The 19,228-nt window shown below is 41.9% G+C and overlaps 1 protein-coding gene across 5 annotated transcripts in view; it reads left to right on the top strand.

Moving 5' to 3' along the window:
* LOC127583433 (rho guanine nucleotide exchange factor 10-like protein) overlaps positions 1 to 16,576 on the top strand; it is a 141,348-nt gene extending 124,772 nt beyond the window's left edge. For all 5 annotated transcript variants that reach the window (XM_052039438.1, XM_052039440.1, XM_052039437.1 and 2 more), the window contains 5 exons: positions 3,391 to 3,545; positions 5,555 to 5,697; positions 12,176 to 12,347; positions 14,335 to 14,457; positions 15,196 to 16,576. In XM_052039438.1, the coding sequence (XP_051895398.1) occupies positions 3,391 to 3,545; positions 5,555 to 5,697; positions 12,176 to 12,347; positions 14,335 to 14,457; positions 15,196 to 15,713 (1,111 nt within the window). In that variant the 3' untranslated portion in view covers positions 15,714 to 16,576. The remainder of the gene's footprint in view (positions 1 to 3,390; positions 3,546 to 5,554; positions 5,698 to 12,175; positions 12,348 to 14,334; positions 14,458 to 15,195) is intronic.
* Positions 16,577 to 19,228: the final 2,652 nt, after the last annotated feature.

Consider the following 19,228-nt stretch of genomic DNA (forward strand, 5'->3'; position numbering starts at 1 on the left):
CCCCCCCCCCACAGATTTTACCAGTTGCTTACACATTAGGGGCAATTTACAGTGGCCAATTAAACCACTGACTTGCATGGCTTTGGAATGTGGGAGGAAAGTGGAGCACCCAGAGGAAACCATACTGCACACAGACAACACCCAAGGTCGGGTTTGAACCTGAGTAGCTGGCACTGTGAGCTCAATGAACTGTGCTGCATGAGCAATTGAAGCCAGTCATGTTGAAAATCAGTGTGGTACAGGACCACAGGTCAGGCAGCAAACTCTCCAAGCCAAAGTGGAAGGGTGAAGTATTGAGGCCAAGGGAATCTGTTATCTCATGGATCAACAAGGATTAAAACTGCTGACCTGTGACTTTGGGAAATCAATGCTGTCAAGTGGAACACAATTACAGAGTGCTATACAGAGCCAGAGAAACAAAGGACTGCAGATGCTGGAATCTAGATGAAAAACACAATGATGCTGGAGGAACTCAGCAGGCCAGGCAGCATCCGTGGGGAAAAGCAGGTGGTCAACGTTTCAGGTCAGGACCCTTCGTCAGGACTAAAGATAGGAAAAGGGGAAGCCCAATATATAGGAGGGAAAAGCAGAGCAGTGATAGGTGGACAAAAGAGGGGAGGTGGGGTGGGCACAAGGTGGTGATAGGTAGATGCAGGTTCTCTCCTTACCCTGGTGGATCTGCTCTCCCCTCCTCTCCCGCACCTGCCTATCACTTTCTCTTACCTGCATCAACCTATCACCACCCTGTGCCCACCCCACCTCCCCTCTTTTGTCCACCCATCACTGCTGTGCTTTTCCCTCCTATATATTGGGCTTCCCCTTTTTCCTATATTCAGTCCCGAAGAAGGGTCCCACCTGAATGTTGACCGCTGGTTTTCTCCATAGATACTGCCTGGCCTGCTGAGTTCCTCCTGCTATACAAAGCTGGTGGTCGAAATGTTGATGATAAATAATGCAGCTAACAAGTGACACGAGTAAACATGCCCACTCATCCAACGTTTATGGCCTTGATGTCTGCAGGGCAGTGCCAATAATTTGCCCGAACCCTTGTCATGAACTGATCAATGTACAAGGATTATTAATAAAATGAGAAAGTCACCCCATTCCACTTGAGCATTTGATCTGTCATTTGAGAAATCCAAATGCGAACGTTGATCAGTTGACCTTTAACTTGCCAACATTTCTGTGCTTCAGGTTACACGAGTAAATGAAACCTCCAGCCTGCCCAAAGGCTTTGGTGGTGTGCTGGAGGGATGGCAGTGCAAGTAGCCTTTAGATTGCCTTGTCCTTCCACATGCACAGTGATTGCCTGCATTTGATTTCCAACAGAAGCCATGGCAGTAACTCAGCGTTAAGGGAGGCGGACAGTGTGCGCTGCTTCTGATTGGGCTGATGTAATCTCACATCCCAAGAATGTGTAGATAGTGGGTGAACTGGCCACTGTAAATTGCCTTTGGTGCATAGGTGAGTGGTAGAATCTGGAAATGTCAAGGGGCAACGTCAATTATCTGATTTTGTGTGATAAGTAGTCAGTATAAGGGAGCTTTAATACTGCCATGTCATTAAGTCCTGCAGTGTTAATCCTCTTCTAAATTTGCTGCTGGATTTTAGTACAAGCCATGGTCAGAGAGAGATGCAGCATGAAAATAGGCCCTACAGCCCATGTGGGGAGAATGAAATGGGTTAGGGTTAGATTAGTGTAAAAAAAAATGGGTGCTTGATAGGCAGCACAGACTCTGTGCTGTTTCCACACTGTCTCTCTTTAGGCATAAACCCTGCAGGATTTGATGACGTGGCAATGTTAAAGCTCCCTTATACTGATCACTCATCACACAAAGCCAGATTATTGACACTACCCCTTCACATCTCCATCTCCTGGAAGCAGCAAGATACCGAAGGAACTGCCACACTTAAGAAATAATAGTGGGCTACCAATCGGGTTTGTCTGCTTTAAAGCAAATCTAAAAATTAAGTGAACAACAAAGGTTGCGCATGGGAAGATCAGTGCAGCAGACGTCACACCATCTTTGGGAGTCCTTGTACTCCATCAGGACTTTGTATAGACACTTTGCTAGAATGATTGAACGTAAAACTTTTAAAGCAATCGCAAAACAAAAATGACAAAGGGAATGTGCAAGTTGTTATCACCCTAGTATTTCCCTTTTGAAAGTACTTTTCAATGGTGCTTGCTAGGTCCACTGTTTCAATGGTGCATCCCCTCTTGTATCTACAATGCTGTGGGAGGTATGCTGCTCTCTGTTGGTTAGGCTGACTGATGCTGGTTGTGTTGGATGCTCATGAACATCTGAAGAAGGCAACGTCCATCATCAAAGTTCCCCACACAGTCCAGGCCATGCCATCTTCTCTCAGCTGCCATGGGGCAGGAGGTATAGAAGCCTGAAGTCCCACACCACCAGGTTCAAGAACAGCTACTTCCCTTCAACCATTCGGTTCTTGAACCAACCTGCACAACCCTAATCACTACCTCAGTACAGCAACACTATGACCACTTTGCACATAGTCAATTATAGTTCTTATTGTTCTAATTCTGTTCTGTCTTGTATAATTTTGTATAATTCATGCTTAATTTATGCTTTTCTTGTGAATGTTGTGTATCTGATGCTATGTGCCTGTGACGCTGCTGCAAGTAAGATTTTCATTGCACCTGTGCATATGACAATAAACTCGACTTTGACAGTGACAGCAGCATCTCGGGATGAGTGGCTGTGGTCTGGGATAGCTGGCTATGGGGCACAGACAACAGTATTGCCTGAGAACCAGTGGTGGAAGTAAAGTGCTGACATCCTGAGAGGGAGCAGGATTTTCCTGCTCCACAATGCCACTAGAACTCACCTGGGACTGATGGACCAGGGTCTGGGTGTTTGGTATGAACCATATCACATAGCTACAGTCAGAGCTCCAGAACTATTTCAACATAAGCGATCAATTCCTTCATGGTGTTTGACAGACTGTGATAAGGTGCAGGGAAGGACTGGGTAGAAGCTTTCTCTTGAGAGTCTGCAGTGATAAAGAGAATTCGAAATAAATCAATTAGCAAATCAGACATTACAATTGCCCCCAAGGCTGGTGGTGTTTTTCAATGGAGGCCAGTTACAAATAAACTTGCATCGTAATGTTATTTACTGTGAATAAAGTCATCAGTCAAACACTCCCCTATGAATGAAGGAAATTTATCAATGTGCAATATATAATCCCCTGTGAGAAAAGCAAAGAAAAATAGTTTCTTTCTAGTCCTGTCAAACCATGTAGCAAATTAACTTTTCTTTTGTGCAAAACTTCCTCCTCCTCCTTCCCCTCTGATGTCAATTGTCTAATTTTTTTCATATCCACAGGTGAAGCGCAGACATTAATCCATCTTTTTCTTTCCAGTGTGGTGGGATATGGTGGTGTTGACATGGCAACCCAGTCTCTGTTTACATTTAAAAGCCCCGCGGAGATACCTGTTGTGTGCCTCAAGCATTTGCTGGATGTTCTGTTTGCTGGGCTACAGGACGGGACTGTTGCAGTGTACGCCAGGTCAGCCGGTAAGGATGATGCATAATATCCCTTCCTGTGTACAGTCATAGAATGGTACGGCACAGAAACAGGCCCTTCGGCCCAGCATGTCTGTGCTGACCGTGATGCCAATCTAACTTGTCCCATCTGCCTGCATGTGGTCTGTACCCCTCTTCTCTGCCTGTTCATACTTTATGTCTGTCTTAATGCCTCTTAAACATTGCTATTGTATCTGTTTCTACCACTTCCCCTGGTAGTGAGTTCCAGGCACCCACCCCTCTCTGTGTAAATAAAACAAAACTTGCCTTGCAAATCTCCTTTCAACTTGCCCGCTCTCACCTTAAACTCATGTCCTTTTAATATTTGACATTTCCAGCTTGGGGTGGGAGGAAGACTCTTAACTATCCACACTATCTATACCTCTCATAATTTAATACACTTCTATTAGGTTGCCCCTCAGCCTCCAACATTCCTGAGAAAACAATCCAAGTTTGTTCAACCTCACCTTATAGCTAATACTCTCCATCTTGATGAACCTCTGCTGCACCCTCTCCAAAGCCTCCACATTGTCCTTGTAGTCTGGTGACCAGAACTGTACACAATACTCCTCCAAATGTGGCCTAACTAAAGTTTTAGGCAACTGCAACATGACTTCCCAACTTTTATAATCAGTACCCCAACTGATGAAGGCAAGCATTTCGTACACCTTTACCATCCTATCTACTAGTGTTACTTTCAGGGAGCTATGAACTTGCACCCTAAGATCCTTCTGTACACCAATGTGCCCTAGGCCTGCCATTCACTATATATTTCTTGCATTTGACCTCCCAAAATGCCACACTTCACACGTCTGGATTAAACTCCATTTGCCGTTTCTCTGCCCAAATTTCCAATTGATCTATATCCTGCTATATCCTTTGACAATTTTCTTCACTATCCACAACTCCACTGATGGTTGTTTTCTGCAAAATTACTAATCAGACCATCTACGTTTTCACCCTAATCATTTATATTCATCACAAACAAGAGGTCCCAGCACTGATCCCCTGGGAACACCACTGGTCACAGACCTCCAGTCAGAGAAACTCTCCTCCACCACTACCCTCTGTCTTCTATGACCAAGCCAACTTACCTACTCACTATGGGTCCCATGTGACTTAATCTTCTGGACCAGCCCACCAGTCAAGTGTTTTACTGACTTTTGATTTTTGTGCAAGCATTTCTCCTGATTGCTTTGCGCCAACAACTTAAAAGATGATATCAGGTTTGAGCAAAATTGGTCATTGTGGATAGAGAGTTGGGATGGTCTTTGTGACGAGTACTGTCCACTTTCAGACTTGGGTCCCTGTAGTCTTGAAGGTGCTCACAGAGCAGGTTTGCCGAAATAGATTTCTTGTCCCTTCTGCAACTTCGCCCATTGGAAGTTGTAATCACCAGTGAAGTGTATGGACTCACTGCAGGTGCATTTGGCTACTTTTACATCCTTGCATGGAATGACTCTGGACCAAAGGCAATTCCTGTATTGTTGACCAATATAAGGGACTGTGGGTTATTATTGGGTGTCCACGAGGGCAATTCAATTTAGCTTTTTTAATATAGATTTCCCTCTCCTCTATCATAGTGATTTTAAAAGTTACATTGAGGTAGATTTCATTTTGGGTTGGCTCTGAATTGGGTCCACTTTACAACTACAGTTTGAGAGAGATGGGAAATGCTGGACGTTCTCTGGAGTCTTTCCATGAATCTTAATTACCAGACCTGGATCCAGGTCACCAGGTTGGTTGAGGACATTGGTCTCCTGAATATGAAACAATAGTCCCACTTGGCTTGGCAAATGTGCTGATAAATCTCTGAAGATCTTTGTATGGATCAACGTACATTAGAGCATCGTTAGCACACTGAAGATCGAACTGGTGGATTTGATACTAGATTGGAGAATATTTGTTTTTGAGGTCTAATAGTTCAGGTTGTTGAAATTGCTCTGTGAATTACAACCTGCTTGAATTCTTCCTTCATTTTCCTTATTTCCATTTTTCAGAGGGAAGCTGGGAATGGGATTCTCCCCGATCTGTAAAAGTTGGTTCGGCTCCAATCCTTTCACTCCTGGCGGTGGACGATATGATGTGGGCTGGCTGTGGGAATCGGGTCACTCTGATCAACGTCAATTGCTTCACTACACGGGTATGAGCACTGGTATTGCTGCCAGATCGTGAGCCTCCTTTCCCTTGAAGCTTTGAGCTACATCAAAGGAAACCATTGATCGAATTAGTGAGACCTAGATTCCTCCTTTCTGTTGTAGGTGTTTGATCTAAAATCAAATCCTCTAAAGCCCAACTTGTCTTGAAGAAAAAGCCAAATTTGTACATAGAATAAGGCCATTCAGCACATTAGGATCACAGGGAAACAATTGGTCTCATTCTCTTCATTTTCCTGTACCAATGCTACTTATTCTCCCTCGCATGTGCCCATCAACTATCCCTTGATTCTTTTAACCTACATGATGGCAATTTACACTGACTGTTTAATCTACCGGTACATCTTTGGGATGTGGGAGGAAACTGGAGCACTCTGAGGAAACCCACATGTTCACAGAGAGCACATGCAAACTCTGCATAGACAGCACCTGAGGTCAGGATCAAACTCTGTCACTGGAACTTTGAGGCAGCAGCACTAACTGCTTTGCCATTGTGTTGTCCACAATTCATAATAACAATTCATTTAAGTGGCCATGTTATTTTCTCAGTCACCTAGTAATGGTTAATCCTGATACCTTGAACCTAATCAGACATGTGGAGGCCTTTATTTACAATGATACACTCTGGTAGTAAACACAACCAATATAAATTAAAGTATGGACAAAGGTACCTGGCCACCATATTGCGAAAGCTACATCTTTGAACTTGCTGTAAGGTGTTAACTAGTTATTTGTGATTTATAATATTAACAAGGAACAAGCTTAAATTCTTTGCATTTTTATCAGTGCCGCATTCTTGTTTACCTTCAATGGTAGCGTAAAGATTGTTGGATAAATCATTGGTTGAAATGGTGCTCTCTTTAACAAATGGGTCAACAGTAGTCCTGATTTGCCCATAAATGCAATAAGAATAGGTCAGTAGAAATTGCACCTAGCGGATTTTGCTACATGACTTGTATTGTTGAAGTTCATAATCAAAGTGAATTGTTAAGACCCTTTGTGCAGGTCTCCAGGTGATAGTGAGCTGTTGTTCAAAAATCAAAAAAAAATGCAGATACTAGAAATCTGAAATAAAAATAGAAAATTCTGGAAATTCGGGCAGTATCTGTGGAAAGAGAAACAGAGTTAGGGTTAAACAGAGACCCTTCCTCTGCAGTAGTTTGGAGTCGCCAATTTTCAATGAACTGTCTCCATTCTCCAATCCAGTATCAACACCAGCAGTCATCAACCTTCAGTGTGCTAACGATGCTTTAATGTATGCTAACCCATACAAAGACCTTCAGAGATTTATCAACACATGTACTAAGGCAAAATGTGCTGTCAAAGTTGACCCAGATGCTTGAGATAATGCCAGTAAGATTGATGAAAGGGCGAGTGAAGATTTAATGGATAAAATGGCAATAACAAAGGAAGAAAGGATTTCTATAATCTTAAGGACTTGTTAGGGAGTGTTGGAAATTGATGACTTCAAACTGATGAGTGAAGACTGTGAGAAGGTGGTAGAGTGTGTAGGATGGTGTATTTGCAACTTGGAACACAAAGGAAAAATTCAGAGTATAGACTGCTATCGGAACAGAGTAGAAGTGGGGAAGCGAGAACAGAATGTGCACATTATTTTATTTGATCAATCTACTACTGAAATATCTGTTGCCGGCATTGAAACAAAAATGTGCACCTAGTGCAGACATGACTGTTCCCAACTAGTGCACCAAAAACCCTTTGTTGGTGCGCTGAATAGCTGCCTTCCCTGACAGACAGTAAGATCTTCGCACAGCTGGAGCCGTAAACTCATCTCCTTGACGATATAGGACAATTTAAAAATGCATTTTTTAAATGATATGATCTCTTAAGACTTTGCAAAAAACATTAAAAATTCATATTAGCTATGAGAAGCTTGAGCCATTTGCATTACAAAGTGGGCAGGAGAGTGTGCTGCAGAAAATGATCTTTGATTAATTTCTGTGAGAATATTTTATGAAAGCCACATGAAGCAAAAGTGGATTTAGATGCTCCCACAAGCAGCAATAGAATTAACTAGCAGATGTTGCTTTCTGCTGTAGCACCAGAGTATCGAGGCAGCTCCTTTTGACACAAAGCATGCTCTTATTCATTCGACCTTAAAGGGGCACTGTTGTCTTACTTGGGAGACTTTGATATGCAACACAGTTCTTCGGTGCCTGTAGACTTAGCAACAACAGCAATTTCTATGTTAGAAAAATCCATTAAACCTTAGGCTTTTGCCTTATTCTTCAATTCCTTCATTTTCCAGCAATGCCCCACGTTACCCCTTGAATTCATTTTTATGCTTCAATGACCTCCCAAACACAGTTCTATTGCCTTTGAGGAGAAATAAATTCTGCCAGACTTTTCTTAAATTTTTGATTTGCATCTACTGGGATTTGAACCACATATAATGCAATAAACTGATCTCTACTCATGCAGTTTTATATACAGAAGGCAGGGGAGTATATTTTTTCCTCTTGCCACATTTCCCCTCTTGGCATTATGAAACTCTTTCTGAGGATTGTTTATATTAGCGTCTATGCTCTCTCCCCCTGGAAATTCCTGCCAAATGTACTATGCCACCAACAACCTTACTTTCTTGCTTGCTGCCAAACTGTCCTTCCCAGGAAGGACTGAACACAATAATTACACAGCAAAGTCAATGGGAATGAAATGCTGCCAGTCCTTCTGTTTGGGGCAGGGAACTTGCCATACTCCCCTACAGAAGGGAAAAGGTAGTGTTGTTATCCCACGCTGCATTGCAGTTCTGCGCAGAAAGCAGATAGAAGGACTGCATTTGTATAACCCCTTTCACAACCTTGGGACATCCTAAATTACTTCGTAGCCAAGGATGTACGAATGTAATGTAAAGAATGCAACTCCCACAAATAGCCATGAAATAAATGACTTATTCGTGTCTTTAGGGGTCAATTGAGGGATAACTATTGGCCAGGAAACTGAGGGATAACACCCTTGATCATATAATAGTGATGTGGGATGTTTTCATGTACTTGTGTGGGGAGACTAGGGCCTCGCTGTGATAATTCATCTGTTTTTTTTTTGACAGTGAAGCAGTCCTTCATTACTTCAGTTGTATGCAAGTTTCTGGAGGGGATTTTGAACCCATAACCTTCTGCCAGGATTAGAGTACCATCACTGTGTGATAACAGCTAATCTGCAACAGATACTCACTGAATGCTGTTGCCAACATTATCTTGGTTGCTCCTTCAAACCACAAGTTACCTGATCTATAGAATTAACTTTTGACTCAATTTGCATTTGATTTTTAACCTAATTTGCTTTTCCTTAGCATACAATGATGTAGTTTGGGATTAATTGAGGTTGGATAACATCAAGAGCAATTTGCCTCTGCATGAAGCTGAAGATAAGGGAGAGAGGGTATTCTTGATTTCAGCTGGTTTATTCCAGTATGCCTCTTATTCTCTTGGAACTGGATGTACCGTATCGGTGAAAGCATCTGTCAGCAGTGAACCAAAAGAATTAGTTATGCTTGCAAGGCTGACTTTGCTATTCCGTCATCTTTGTATAAATTTTTTTAAAAATCAGAATAGTTCTTCATAGAGTTGGCAGGATTTGACAGCCTTGGCTATAAATTCTAAATGTGTGTGTTGTAAATTCTTATTTGTGTGTGTCTGTATGTGTTCATTCTCCACTGCTCATTTGAACACTGATTCTTACTGAGTGTGATTCTTATTGAGGATGGTCTTAACAGTACTGATTGCCTTTGTGTTGCCCAGAAAAGGATGTTTGTCAAATCTAAATGAATGGCAAGAAAACTATTCTGATGTTCAGGGCATCACAGTAAGCTTAGTCCTATCCCTCTCAGTAGTTGTTTCCAGCTGTGGGCCAGCAATAGCAAGTGGGAATGATGGCTGACTCGGCTTCCAACCCAAGGATGCTGTGGCCAAGCTTATATCCGTGGAGATACCATGATTAAGTGGAGAAAGCTTCATGTATGTGAAAGCATGCAAGAGGGACCTTTGAGAAATATGCACTCAATACATCAAGCAGTGCAAGTGTCACAGATCTGTTTGGGGGTATCTTGAATGTGCTTGTGTTATATGGAGTTTGTTTGGCATTCAGTAATTATTCTCATTGATTTTCTTTTAAATTATAAAAGCTTTGTCCATGAAGCATTGCTGCCAATTACAGTAATGTTCATGTTACTTCTGAAGTAAATGAATGCATTACTGTTTTATGTTGTAGTCGATGGCCAATCTGCCAGTTTTACAAAAAGAATGGGGTTGTGGTGTGCATGTGATTGAATAGACTCTGCATTAGAATATGGGTAGGAAGACCTGATTTAAATTGCAAGGTAACATTTGGGGATATTAATAGGCTCTGAGTTTGCCATTACAAAGCTGTGCTAACTCAATCACTCATGGCACCTATTAATGAAGACTCTGGGATGAACTGCCTTTCTATCGATTGGGCAAGTTTTCCATTTTTCTCTGCCAAGAACTTGGGAATTGGTACTTTTTGTCCTCTGGATTGTATTGTGTTTAGGCCACTTAAGTAATTGGTTCGTGTAGAGGAAGCTAATGGGATACCTCACTGTTTGCCCACTTGTCTTCTGTCTGCACTTGGCCTGTGATCTCCATTCTTGTGCAATTAGTCCATTTGACTTGTCAGAGTTCTGTCGGAGATATTTATCTTCAGGTGAAACTGGTTGCTTTCAGTTTCACCATTTAAATCTGATTGAGACAGAGTTTAAGTTGATTTCTTCTCCCCTGTTTGTGAGTAAAGTGCACACTGTTCACTTAGCTTGTCTTATTCCAATCCTTGAAGTCCCACAACAAAACTGCCTGAATTGAACAATCTCACACCCAGAGAGATATGATTGATAAGGCTGGAAAAGGAAAATGTACAGGACAATCCTCTTCTGGGATAGGGCAGTATAGGGAAAACTTTTCCCTACAACTAATTGGGTTGCATCTAACCCAGAAGATTTTGATGCTGATTCTGTATACTCAGTAAGATGAAGACTCTGGACAATGTAACCATAACAGTTCAACTGTGATTCATTATATAGACTCATTACTCAACATGCTGTACCAATGGCTTTCTTTGTTGCCTTGCCCAAGATACTGGGCATGCCCCAAACTTTACACAGATATAAGATAAGATATCTTTATTAGTCACATGTACATGAAAACACTCAGTGAAATGCACCTTTACGTAGAGTGTTCTGGGGGCTGCCCGCAAGTGTCGCCACACTTCCGGCGCCAACTTAGCATGCCCGCAACTTCCTAACCTGTACGTCTTTGGAATGTGGGATGAAACCGGAGCACCCGGAGGAAACCCACGCAGACATGGGGAGAACGTACAAACTCCTTACAGACAGTGGCGGGAATTGAGCCCAGGTTGCTGGCACCGTAATAGCGTTACACTAACAGCTACACTACCATGCCTGTGGTAAAGAGGAAACAAGCAAATGTATAAATACAGTGTAACAAAATAACAGCCCAGAGGTAAGCAATGAACTGTCCTTTGCTTGCCATGTAAGACCCAGTTGAGTTTGCCTGCTCTGGCTTAATCTGTTGGCTGTCCAAACCCATTGGGAATGAGCAGCAGCCAGGGGTCATTGCCAGTGACTGGAACAATCTAAATGAAGAGTTAACTTTCCCCAGGGTCTCAGAAAGGCACTCAGCTCTCTCAGCCCCAGAAGTGTAAAAATTATCCAGTCAATGCTTGGTGCCCACGGTTACAGTGGTAGCCAAGCTACAATTATATTCTGAGCCCAAGCTGTATAATTGGAGAATTCCACCTGAGAAGAGCAGGTTACTGTGAAACTGTGTGATCAGTGCTGCATGGCAGCAGGAGATTTTATTGTCCATTGTCCAAAGCTAAACCAGTGATTTGTGCGTCTGGGATAAAAAGACACTTTATTCATCTTTGCTTGCTGGTGCTAAAGCACATGGCAGAGTATCAGCTAGGCATTGCACTGTCCTCTGACTTCAGTGGAACTAGTCATTGGCAGGGGAGTGCCGTGTCCACTGATACTTTAACTCCCATTTAGCAATAACAGCCAAGGATGACTTTGTTTTTCTGTCTGAAGTCGATAAATTTAGATGAAATGTTGGAATGAATAACAATGGGGGGTCCTCTTTCTAATTTTCAGTTTCTCTAAAAATTAAAATTATCTGGCTTTGAATGGCTTTGAAAACAGTTAAGAGGGTGGGAGATGTAGTGGAAACTTCCTCATCTGTGTGCACTGAATGCATCATACAGTAGTGGAGAACTTGGTTTCTGAAAATCATTTTATTTTCTTTGCCACTAAAGAAACTGAATTTCAGAAGCAGAGCTCAATGCACTTGCATTCCCATAACCGTGCGTTTAGCGCTTGTAACAAATGACTGATTTCTACCCTCGTGGGGTTTCTCTATTTGTTAATGAAAGCTGCCCCTTCTATCCCCCCCACCCTCCCTGCTGTTTTGGCAGTGCTTGGATGCCCATCCCGATGAAGACATGAATGTGACCCACATGATGAAGGCTGGCGGTGGGGTGTGGATGGCCTTTTCTGCAGGATCCTCAATCCGATTATTTCACACGGAAACCCTGGAACATTTGCAGGAAATCAATGTCGTTCCACGCAATGCACTCTTCACTCCAGGTAAAAAGGTCATCTTTGTGCTACGTACCCGAGGCTTCGTTGTTGTACACTGGCCTTTCTTTTTTGGATGTCATGCACAACTTATCACTTGAACTCAAGTGTTCTTCCTGTGACGGCACAGGTTTCCCTGGGTGCTCTGGTTTCCTTCCACGTCCCAAAGATGTGCAGGTTGGTAGGTTAATTGTCTACTGCAAATTAGCCCTAGTTGTAGGTTGATAGCAGGAGAATTAGTGGGGTTATTACTTCAACTTTATTGTCATGGGCATACATATCTAGGGTATAAGTGCCCTGAAAATGAGCTTTTTGCAGCAGCAGCACGGTGCAAGACAAACACAAACATAAATTAACATAAATTGTACATAACTTGCATGACCAAATAAACAAGTACGTTAGTGCAAATTGAGCGAAATACAGTCTGAGGTATAGTAGGCATGTGACAGAGGATGAATTGTGGGGGAATGGGATTGATGAGATTGCTCTGAGAGCTGGCAAAGACTTGATGGGCCAAATGTCATAAGGAAATATGAAAAGTAAAATGAATCCAGTCTAAATTGCAGTAATCATGACACAAAACTAAAAATATTTACAATCTGCTTGTTAAAGTTCTTGGGTTCAAATAGAATTTAATGTTTCCAGTGATTTTTTTTTCCCCTCTGCAATTTTATCTCAGTTTAGGAACTGCATTTACAGCTGTGTTGTGTCATCCAAAGCAGAAGAGCTGATCAAATAGTTTTTGGATGGAAACTGTTCTCCCTGTCGCTTGCTGAACCATATCATATAGCAGTTATAGATGTGCTGAATGTGGAGTGTGACCATACAAGTCTCTGAGATGGTGATGGGTTGGGAAAAATGTAGTGGGACAGGAGGAATTCTTAAAGATGGGTCACAGGAGGAGGGACTGATGGGAATCAGCAGACACACTGGGTTGTATGATGGCCTCCTATGTTGTTAGAAAATATAAAACGTATGAGTAGGAAAGATGAAGATTCATTGGGTGGTGCAGTGGCACAGCTACTGCCTGACGACTCTAGTGACCTGTGTTTGATTCTGGTCTTTGCTGCTGTCTTTGTGGAGTTTGCATCTTCTCCCTCAGACTATGGGTTTCACCTGGGTGCTCCACTTTCCTCCCACATCCTAAAGACATGCTAGTTGGTAGGTTAATTGTCCACTGTAAAATACCCTTAATGTAGATGGTGGTAGGAGAGAGAATAGGATGGGAATGGAAATAATGGCATTGTTCTGAGTGGTAGCATGAACTCGATGGGCTGAATGGCCTCCTGTGTCATGGGAAAACAATTCCAATCTCCAACCCCAATACAAATTACAATACAATCTGAAGGTATGCACGGTAGTGTAGTGGTTAGCGTGACGCTTTTACAGCGCCAGCGATTGGGGTTCAAATCCCGTTGCTGCCTGTAAGGAATTTGTACATTCTCCCCGTGTCTGCGTGGGTTTCCTCCAGGTTCTCCGGTTTCCTCCCACATTCCAAAGACATATGGGTAGGTTAACATGGGTTTAAATGGGTGGCGTGTTCTCGTTGGGTCGGAAGGGCCTGTTACCATGCTGTATAAAGTTTTAAAAACATGCATTTTATTATATATTTGCATTGACTGGTTAATAATATGTCTCTGATGAATCTGAATAACCATGGTTTCTGGTAATTCAGAGAGATATATTACCTCATGATCATGAGACACCAATTAAGAAAAAGGGTCAGATTTGCTTAATTGGCTGGGGAGGCTGGCTAAATATGTTTTGAAAGCTCCTGAGTTAGAATGTCTTCCAATCACTGTTCTATAACAAAGTTTTATTACTTCTTGAAGAATCTGTAATTGGATCAAGGACTGAAGAAGTCCACAGGGAGAACATTATGTTCAATAGATCTATCTAAGTATTGGAACAAACAACAGAGAACTACTGAATCTCCTGCTTTAAATGTGTCTGAGTCAGTCTATATTAATTGTGTATCTTTGTTTCTCCTGTCTAGGCCAAAAGAACATTTTGGTGACATGTTTGCTGGTTTGTCAAGGAATGCTGTGGGTTGGAACCAATCAAGGAATTTTAATTACTTTACCAGTACCGAAACTTGAAGGAATTCCAAAAGTAACAGGTAAAAACTTTCTTTCTAATACATACTCTCATAATTTTGTACTTTCTTTTAATTCAAGATGAGCCTTGTTGGAGTGGTAGACAGAACAAAGAAGGGGCAATATAGTTACTCAACAGCAAAAAGTAAAGGAGAGCTAATCTTGTGAAACTGCACCATAGGAGATAAAAAAAAGAATATGTTGGCCCTGTGCTCAGCAGGTGAGGAACATCTGGAGAGTGAGGCACAGAGATAACATTACAGTTCAATAACCTTTTACAAAATGAAGAAAATAGAAATTTGATCCAACATCACGCGTGACATCACTTGGCATCTGACAGGTTCAAATTCTAAAAGAATGAGCTTAACGAAAGGCAGTGCTTTTTAGTTGCAGCAATGAATGTTGTTTGGATTGAAGGATAAACACAGTTTAAAGTACGTTGCTGGGCAGTGTAAATGGTTGAAATCAGTTCTAACATTGCCTGGTTGGGAGCAGTTTTATCTTCCAGCTAATCTGCATCATTCTTGGATTGATGGCATACTGTGGAAGATGCAGGGAGTTTTGCTGCAGCTGACCTACCTCATATTAAGATACTATTTTAAATGCTATGCCATCCTTTTGTCTTGACGTTTAAACTGACCTTGGCATGATTGTAGCCAACTTCATAGAACGGGGACATTGGGAGAAGTGAGACTGAGGCAGTTTTGCGTTGTATATTTGTTCATTTTGCCAATCAATTACAGTGCTTTATCTTTTCAAAGGAAAGGGGATGATCTCGTTAAATGCCCACTGTGGACCTGTAGAGTTTCTGATCCCAACCACTGGCTCTCTGGACTTGGAATTATTGAAAAGCGAATCCACTGAGGATGTGCATGAATGCCAAGAGACAGATAGCAAAGGAGATTCTTCCTCCCAGGAGTCCATTCAGGATCTGCATCAGGATAAAAAGCAAGGGATCTCCCTGTGTTACAACCTACACTCAACCTCCCACCTACCCGGTCAGTTACTGTCTGCGTATGACGACGAGGTCCAGGCCAGTGGCAATTCTCCAGAGCACAGCATCGAGGATGGTTCCATATACGAGATAGTGGATGACCCGGACGTGTGGGTTCGAAGCAGGTCTTCGACCCGAGAGGTTGCCAAAAAGGAGAAAGTCAGCTCGGTGGCTATTGCCTCTGGAGGCAGGGGCTATCAGAACTTTAACAGAGACTTCAAGCCAACTGTGCACAGCAGCAGCGAGAACATGTTGTTGATCTGGCAGATTCCATTGACTCTGTAGTGTTGCAGCATTGTGCACATTTGTAGAATGTGACCACTGGAAGTCTAGGATCGTGCCGTGTTTAGTTGTCTGTAACTCTTAAGGGTTTTAAAGGGAAACATCTCTTTTGCAGAGTTACACACTCAATCGGGAAGTTGTACTTCCCTAATATACTCAGCATGAGGATTTCAAAGCGTTCTAGAGTGACCTCTTTCACATTGGGCACTCCCTTTTGAAGGAGGATTCAAAGCCATCACTTTTTTGCCCTTTGTTTTCTAAGGTCGGTGAACTGGGCACTGCATAGAAAGCAGGCGGGGAGGATATTTTGTGCCATAATTTTATTTTTCTCTCTCCTTTCCTCCCTCCCTTATTCTTTGTCTTTTTTTCCCACCTGAGTCACCCCATGCCTTGAAGAAAAGGGAACGCCGAAGTTACTTCCTCTTGATTTTTCACACTCCTTCCCACCCTTTCCCCCACAAGGTGCGGCCATGCTGGGGAATGATTCTATGGGCGCTGGCAGCCCTTTAGTGCTGCACCTAAATGGCTTATCCTCACATGGGAGCTTGGACATTGAATGTCTTCAGGCTAATTGACTTTGGAGGGCATTGAAGCTGAACTTGAGCAGGTATTTATACGCATGCACTTTCCAGCAGAGGTCACTGGATTGCAGTCAGGAATGGGAACGCTGGTGGTTAATATCTTTCCTTTCTCACGTTTTTGGCCACCTTCTTCCAACCAAGGAGCAGTGTGCTAATCACCTTGCATCACTCTTGCATTCTGAAATACTGACTTACAAATGGCAGTGGTGGAAGCTTCTTCAGTCATTTAGAAAGATAATTTGGAGCAGAGGGTTTTGTGAAAATAAAGATCTTTGTCGGTCGCGACTTGTCATCTTGATAACTCAGCGATTTCTTTTTTCAACCTTTGAATGTGTGCTGTAATAGTTCAACAGCTTGATAGCTGGTGTCAGTGTTCCTACTATTGATGAAGGATGGATGCAGACAGCCAGTTTATAAAACATTGTATAACATTCTACACTTACCAAATCACAAATAATCTACTACGTACTACATGACCCAACAATTGTGACTCTTGTACTCCTATTATTATTGAGGTTACAAACCCATCCTATTATCTGACCAAATCTTTAACAACCTTGCCTGCTAGGGAACACAACATCTCAGGCCTTCAGCAGTACTTTGCACTGTTGGTTTTGAAGAATGCAAATAGCCAGGACCCCATTCTTTGATACTCTTCTTTGGTGTGAATGTAGAATCTATTCAACAGGCTCTTATGTTATTGTGGCTGAGACAATGAATGCACTGGGCAGGATATCACAAGTTCCAGCCTACTTTTTAAACACACATTGCCAAATGTTTGCTTGCATCAGATTTAAATGTACAAAATGAATAGAAGGCTATTCAGCTGATCAAAACAAAATAGATGTTTTATGAATGGAAAATGGGTAAGAATACAAAGGCCGTTCCTATCATATTTTTCACCAAGTAGGAAATCTCATCGCTCTTGTGTTGGATGGCAAGAGTGCCAACTTTATTACAACCTCCAGGATTTTGATAATATGGGCAAATATTTTAGTGTTGACTTTGAACCAAGATCTGAGAGAATATCTGTATTTATGGAGTAAAATACCAGTCCTTGGAAGCAGTGATCTCCATGAAGGGCAACATTTAGAATGCTGCATGATAATTGATATCATAATTTGGGAGTTCGTGGTCTCATTTTAGAATCATGCAACTATGTAAGTTTACAGCACAGAAGGTTATTTTGTCATTGTATCTGTGCCAGTTCTTTGCTACTGACATATTGCTACAATATGTAAATATTGACTGTATTTGAAAGCTGTTGCAATAGTATTTACTCAGGGTTTGAGATCCCCAAAAAGGATGTCTTTGCATGCTGAAAATATTCAAGAGCAATATTCCACTTTCTCCTCTACCATCACACAAGCAACTGTGTAAACATGGGCTAATATTGTTCCACATCTATTTGATAGAAGGTAGCCTATTCAAAACCACCCTTCTATCCAGTATAATAGCTTTGTTTAAAATAAGTCCAAAAATCTAATTGGGATCCAAAATTTCAATCTGCTGAATTACTGGGCAGCAGCAGAGCCCAAATCATTCTTTTGGGAATTGAGGCATTAAGGGTTTATGCTGAGAACTGGAGCCTCTTGCACTAACTTGCTTGTTCGTTCTATCAATGGAATTGGTTTGATAAATGATTTGGAAGGCCCCATCTATTTCTGGTGAGTTCCAATCATCAGTGGTCTTTGATGTGTGATGACTTAATTCTGTTGCCTACTGATAAGCCCGCTCTGAGTGTTGGGGAGAAAACAATGAATCATGTGGTCCTTAACAAAAATTACTTACCAACATTGTTTAGAAAGTTGCAGGAAAAAGTCTACAAAGGGTTCAATCAATGATATACAGGCCTTTTTGGGATATGTATGTTCACTTACCATCAACTGTCATATTGGTCAGGAACTACAGAATTGATTTTCAGAGCTCTCCAGACCCTGAGGTCGTTCATCGTTGACCATTAACTGCAATAGGCAGGGATGGGAGTATGCTGTAGAACTAATATAATTTGCCTTTCAAGGTAACTGCCACTGTGCAATAAAAGTGTCATTAAGAGGAAACAAAATGCAGTCTCTGGTCAATCAGCTCCTTAAGCAGAATCCTGAACTGTTTGTACTTCAGTGTCTTTGCATTCAAGTTATTTACATAACTTTACAGAGTGTTGCTTTCGTCAAGGGACGAGTGAATCTTAGATCATAACTATTCACGGCATTTGTGTGAATTATTCACTTGAAATAGGGTAATTCTTATGAACCCCATATCTATTAACTTTGCATCAAAGATGATGCCCATCTTAAACAGGTGCCCAGTTAAAAGACACAAAGTTTGCCGTATGTCAAGTTTGTTTTTGACAGAAGTATTTTGTTACTCTTCAGACTATAAGATGAACTGTGCAGGAGCTTCCATTAGGGAGTGTTTTATTTCATTATAGTGATTCATCTATCTGCATTATTCATTCAGTGATCTACATGTCCGTACACAATGTACGGACATGTTAGCAAAAGCCAAGAAAGCTCAGATGGGGATTGTAACGTGCATTTGCAGATTTGTTTTGTTTGTTTCCAGCATCTGCAGAATTTTTTTGTGTCACAGATTTGTTTTGAGCTGACGGGTGCATGTGGTCAGGATTCCCAAGCATCACTTATCAAATAAAAACAAAAAATGCTGGGGGTGCCCAGCAGGTCGTGCAGCAAATGTGTAGGGAGATACAGCGTCAGTGTTTCAGATGGAACCCCTTTCAACAAAACCAGGAAAAGTTAAAAATCAAAGCTCTCAGACATTTTGGAGAAGGGAGGTGGGTAGTGGAAAGAATTATAAGGAATGTCTGAGATAGGCTGGAAGCCAAATGATGCAGATGGGTGTGCTAGCGGCTAAGAGGGTGGTGAGGGTTACTTGCAGCTGATGTGACTGGAGAAGGATGTCAATGGAGGGAAATGA

Source organism: Pristis pectinata, chromosome 26 (genome assembly GCF_009764475.1).
Source record: "Pristis pectinata isolate sPriPec2 chromosome 26, sPriPec2.1.pri, whole genome shotgun sequence".
Taxonomy (NCBI): Eukaryota; Metazoa; Chordata; class Chondrichthyes; order Rhinopristiformes; family Pristidae; genus Pristis; species Pristis pectinata.